Source organism: Salvia splendens, chromosome 6 (genome assembly GCF_004379255.2).
Source record: "Salvia splendens isolate huo1 chromosome 6, SspV2, whole genome shotgun sequence".
Taxonomy (NCBI): domain Eukaryota; kingdom Viridiplantae; phylum Streptophyta; class Magnoliopsida; order Lamiales; family Lamiaceae; genus Salvia; species Salvia splendens.
The window spans coordinates 12,861,316-12,866,618 of NC_056037.1; the positions used below are offsets into that span (position 1 = coordinate 12,861,316).

The 5,303-nt window shown below is 39.2% G+C and overlaps 1 protein-coding gene across 1 annotated transcript; it reads left to right on the forward strand.

The window, feature by feature from the left end:
* The first annotated feature begins 1,144 nt into the window (after window positions 1-1,144).
* LOC121807136 (acid phosphatase 1-like) lies at window positions 1,145-4,729 on the forward strand. Its single transcript, XM_042207332.1, has 3 exons — window positions 1,145-1,687; window positions 3,892-4,101; window positions 4,328-4,729. Exons 1-3 carry the CDS (start codon window positions 1,314-1,316, stop codon window positions 4,503-4,505), a joined length of 762 nt encoding a protein of 253 aa, XP_042063266.1. The 5' UTR covers window positions 1,145-1,313; the 3' UTR covers window positions 4,506-4,729.
* Window positions 4,730-5,303: the final 574 nt, after the last annotated feature.

The following is a 5,303-nucleotide window of genomic DNA, read 5'->3' on the forward strand; positions in this document are numbered from 1 at the left end:
TATTTATAGGGGAAACGTCCCTCTTCAAACAAGGAAAATGATTGCAAAGTATGGTAAGTCTTGGAAAGAAAGTAGAGCAAATTCTACTCACCGCTATTTCCCAGCGGGCCGCTGCACCTTGGCCAGCAGTCGCTGTGGGTTAGTTCGAGGCTTCAGTCTCTTGGCTGGCGGGCCGCTGCACTTGTTTCAGCGGTTGCTGGCCATCATCCCGTAACTCTCTGGACTCTCTATAGCGGTTCCCAGCGGTCGCTGGGCGTGTCCTTTCTTCATGCATAACTTTCCCAACCTAGCGGTCGTTGGGCGCCAGTGATCGCCGACTGTGTTGCAGCGGACCGCTGGGCATGCAAAACAGCTCTAAATTTCCAACTTCGCGTTATGACTCCCTTTTTAGGCTCAAATATGCACATTTCTCACAAAATATGTCAAAATACCAAAATAGAAAAAATATGCAAATAATGGACATGTAATGCAACTTTGACATTAAAAAAGGACCAAAAGATGACCTTAAAACCGTGCAAAATCCGAGCGTATCACATTCCCTTATAGTTGAGTCTTTTTTCATTTGAGAAGTTCCCTCATAGTTGAGTCATTTCCATATATGGTAACCTTTTTCTCTTTCTTAGTTTACTCTCTCTTACTTTATTCTCTCTACTTTTTTCTCTCTCTCTTACATTTTTTACTATTTATTTAACACACTCAATATCTCTTTCTTAACTTTATGCCAAAAAGTTTCGCCTGAACTATGAGGGAACAAAGGGAGTACCAGTATATGTTACTTGGACATGGGGAGTAGTAAGAGCATTTCACAATAGGGGCACCGATCGGCCGCCGTGCGATCGGCACCCCATCAGCGCAATAAGGCCGATCGGCGCGCCATCAACGGTTATTACGGGGGAGGGTCGACATGTGACATTCGGCGGTTGCCGGAGGCGTGGCATAGGCGTGGGCATAGACGCCCCTCGATTGTGTGCGCCGATCTCATTTTCAAATTTTGATTTATTTTAAAGAAAATTCATATTGTAATGCTTTTCTAGATTTTTTTTCAATTTATTTCATTTTTATTGGGTTTTTTTAATAATTAAAATGAATTGTATTTATAAAGACAGTGACATAGACGTGGCAAAAGAAAATTAGAGATGAGCTGTGTGGGGTGATAGTTGTTCCTAAAAGAAAAATTAGAGATGAGCTGTGTGGGGTAATAGTTGTAAAGAAAAAGGAATCCAATCGAAAATCTCCAAATCAACTCAACCAGAATACCGAAAAGCACTTTCCTTAAGCAGGAAAAGAGCTTTTCGACAATCGGCGTGTCCAGCATGGCGTTGATCCTGATTACCCTCATGGTTATCCTGGCCGCTGGGCCCACTTGGTCGGCCCCTTCAATCATTCAGATGAGATCGGAGAAGAAGACCCTTTTGGCCACTGACGAGCTTTACTGCAGCAGCTGGCGGTTCACGGTGGAGACCAACGACGCCGGCGCGTGGACGCGTGTACCGGTCAGGTGCGTCGATTTCCTCAAGGATTACATCACCGGCGACCTTTACGCCGCCGAGCTGGAGGCCGTGGCCGCCAATGCGGCGGAATACGCCAGGGCGATTGGGATCTCCGGCGACGGGAGGGACGCCTGGGTTTTCGACATCGACGAGACCTTGCTCTCCAATGTGCCCTACTACGCCGGCCATGGATTCGGGTAACCACCTCTTCTCCTCATTCATCCAATCTCATCTCACTTGTTGTGGATTTAGATCTACTTGGAAGAACACTATGGATTGATAAAGTGAGATAAGCATATTAAGATCCTGATTGTTCACTGAAGCAGTTGATTATATGTTATGATTTGAGATAACTTGTTTGATTTGTTGGTTTGATTGGAGAAATCCTTGTGTTAAAGTGAAGATTAAAATATTCAATCCTTAACGAACTACTAAACTATGATACTCCAAAGCAATATGCTGGCACGCTTGATTTAGTTGTTATCTGTGTACTTTGAAATGGCTTGAACAGAGGGCATATGTTGATGTTCTTTTATGGCACTTGCTTCTTGAGAGATCATTAGCTTCTACCAAAGTGTGTGGCACTTTTAATGAAAACTAGGTACCAGATTCAAGTGGAGGTTGTAATGTATTGGAAATATTGTATGGCAAGTGTAGGACTCTCGTGGTTTCAGCAACATATATGATGGTCTTGACATGAAACATCTACTATCTGCTTATAAGGATAGAAAGATTATTTATAATTTCTGAGCACCATTATCTATCATCCTTACCTCAAAGCTCACTCCTGCCTTCTTTCTCACTATATTTTTGACTTACTCTTTATGTCCATGTTATCTCCTCTACACTAATTACAGCAACCAACTAATGAATGATAAGATTCCTACTACTTCACAATCAATACAAACACATAATGACACAAAAGTTTTTACAACCGCCTAATAATCTTTCACAAGTACGTGGTTCCAATTTTAGTAGTATGATTTATCTTCGGGTTTTCTGATTACTTCAACGTTTATCTGGGGAGTCAATATTGCTTGTAATACTAGAGAAAATGAGAAATAATGTGAGGCCAGTTATTATAAAGTTGTGAAACTTCACCCTATCATGGAAATGGATTCAAGACTGGGAGTCTGTGTATTGCTATTAGGCATATCATTGGTGCTAGTTATTTAAGCTGGAAAGTTTATCATTCTCTTTTTACCTTATAAAGTAAGGATAATGGGAGCTACATATGACACTAGTAATATAGTATTAATTTTATAATTTGATATGAATTATACATTATTTATGCAATCGGGGCATATTTTCCCAAATTTTGTTCCCACACTAACTGGACACGTGGTTGCCATGGCCCAGGCCTATTAGAATCAAACTGTTTTCATATAAACCAAACAAACTGAACGCACATAGTAACTCAAACATGCTTTATGTTGGACAGTTAATGTCTCTGTTCAATTTCATTCAACGTCCTGCTTTTATAAATTATAGTTTAGAATCTTCGTATGTGTGTTTATTTTTCATATTCAGAATGTTTCTTGTCGATTGGACCTGCATCATTTGTAGGAACAGAACCATTTTCTTCGTACTTCCCCATGAGTTGTGCACTATCTATCTTCTTCACACGTGTCACTGAGTGACTGAATATAACAATTTGCTATAGCCCTAGGTATAGAAAGTTTGAGGTCGTGTCACGTGTGCATGTGTTGGCCTAGTGATAGTGTAGTTAATACCCGAGGCCAAAGGTCTCGGGTTCGAGTCCACCATGACCCGGCCTTCAAATTTTGTTCATTTATCAGTATAAAAAGTTTGAGGTGTGATTCCTTCAAGGTGAGGTTTGTGATAGAAGAATTTGATGTGGAGGAAAAATTCACGGAAAATCTGTCATTTGGTACCCACTAACCAATGTGGTAAAGAAACGTCAAATATATTGTGTTAAAGCTAAAATATAGTTCTAATTCTCTACTTGTACCCTTGCAATTAATGACATGTGTAAGTGTGAGCTAAGTGGTAAAGGTTATGCTTGAATATGTCAGCATAACATAGAGAACTGATGCGAAGGTATACATCATGAGAGAGAAGAATCCTATCCATCTGTATCCAAGCATTTACATGCCTCAAAATCTATGTGACTCTTGGTAATGCCAGTGATAAATCTGTGAACAGAAACTTTAGGAGAAATTAGTTTGAGATGTAAGCTCTGCTGTTACGTCAATAAGGATAGGTAAGCTCTAATGGTGTTTACAAAAATCACAAAAACATGGATAATTAAGCATGTGGCTTGTCGTAATCTATCTTGCATTAATAACACGGACTACTTTAAGCTGTAATCTTTGGTCTTGATTTTGAGCCTATGTTTACCATCATTTGACATCCAACATGCTTGTTTCCATCGGGGCAGATCGGAGACCTTTAATGCACGTGCTTTCAACGAATGGGTAGAGTTGGCTGAGGCTCCTGCAATAGCCCCTGGCCTGAGATTGTACAAGGAGCTACAGGAGCTAGGCTTCACAGTATTTCTGTTGACTGGTCGGGATGAATATCAGAGGCACGCTACCGAGCGTAATCTAATGTATGCTGGATTCAACAACTGGGAAAAGCTTATCCTCAGGTAAATAAACGTATACCTGCTTCTGATACGATGCTGTTAAGCTCGATAGTTTGCAGAAGAACCACACTCTATGTGGATGCACAGCGCATCTGCACTACTTAGATCCAAATTGGGGATTAAAACCACTACCCCAATTGGTATGGATGCACCGTATATTTAGATGTACACAAGACAGGTGTTCGTCTTTGCTGAATTTGGCAGTAACATGCGTTCATGGATGAAACAGGGGAAAGGCTGATGACGGTACGCCGGCAACAGTGTATAAATCCGCGAAGAGGAAGGAGATAGAGGATGCAGGTTACATAATCCACGGGAGCTCCGGAGATCAGTGGAGCGACTTGATAGGATTCGCTGTGGCAAGACGATCCTTCAAATTACCAAACCCCTTATACTACGTTGCCTAGTATGGAGAGAAGTCATTTTTTGTCTAATCCAAGCATTAGCTACTGGTCTTGCAAACATTTCCAGGTCTTTTCACGGATTTTTCTTGATTCAAAAAATAAGGATGCATTGGCAGTTTGAGGTCAGATGAAGGAAGTAGTCTCCTTGCTTTGTTTTATATAACTGCATTTAGGCCGTTGTAAATATTTGCGACTTCAACGAAGTTTAACCTTTTTTGGTAATTTTATTTCGAACGCCTCTCTGATCTTCTACTACTATAGAATAATTTATATTAATTGTTTTTTATTTTTAAAATTTCTAAACAAATTAATTAATTTAACATGGAGCATTTATTAATAGTATGTATAAAAGTTTAGTCTAATTTAAGATCTTTGTTTAGTATACTAGAATAGATCCAACTATTCACTTCTACATACAATAAAAAGTTTCTCAAATAACTTCTTGTGGGCATGATCACTTGGTTTTTGTTGGGACACAATTTAATGTATAATAATATTATTAGCTCCTCTATATATTAATTACTACTGTTCAATTATCAATGTTTTAAATTATATAGTACTGTACTAAATAACTTATTGAAAACTTTAAGAGGGGTATAGTATTTGATAGTAGTATATACAAATATTAGGAAATTTTGAGACCTAATTTTTCAGCATCCAACAAACGTTATTGAGATGGTTGGTGGTAAAGCATAGCTCACACTTTGAGAATCAATTTCCATAATGATTTAACAAAGTCTGATAATAATTGGACAGAAGTTGAAAAATATGAGGTGTATGAAATGAGATAAATGGAGGAAT

Excerpts from the sequence above, each read along its gene's own strand:
- LOC121807136 (XM_042207332.1), top strand. The coding sequence starts at position 1,314 with ATGGCGTTGATCCTGATTACCCTCATGGTTATCCTGGCCGCTGGGCCC. Across the intron at positions 1,688-3,891 it reads TACGCCGGCCATGGATTCGG|ATCGGAGACCTTTAATGCAC; the intron begins GTAACCACCTCT and ends CCATCGGGGCAG. Across the intron at positions 4,102-4,327 it reads TGGGAAAAGCTTATCCTCAG|GGGAAAGGCTGATGACGGTA; the intron begins GTAAATAAACGT and ends TGGATGAAACAG.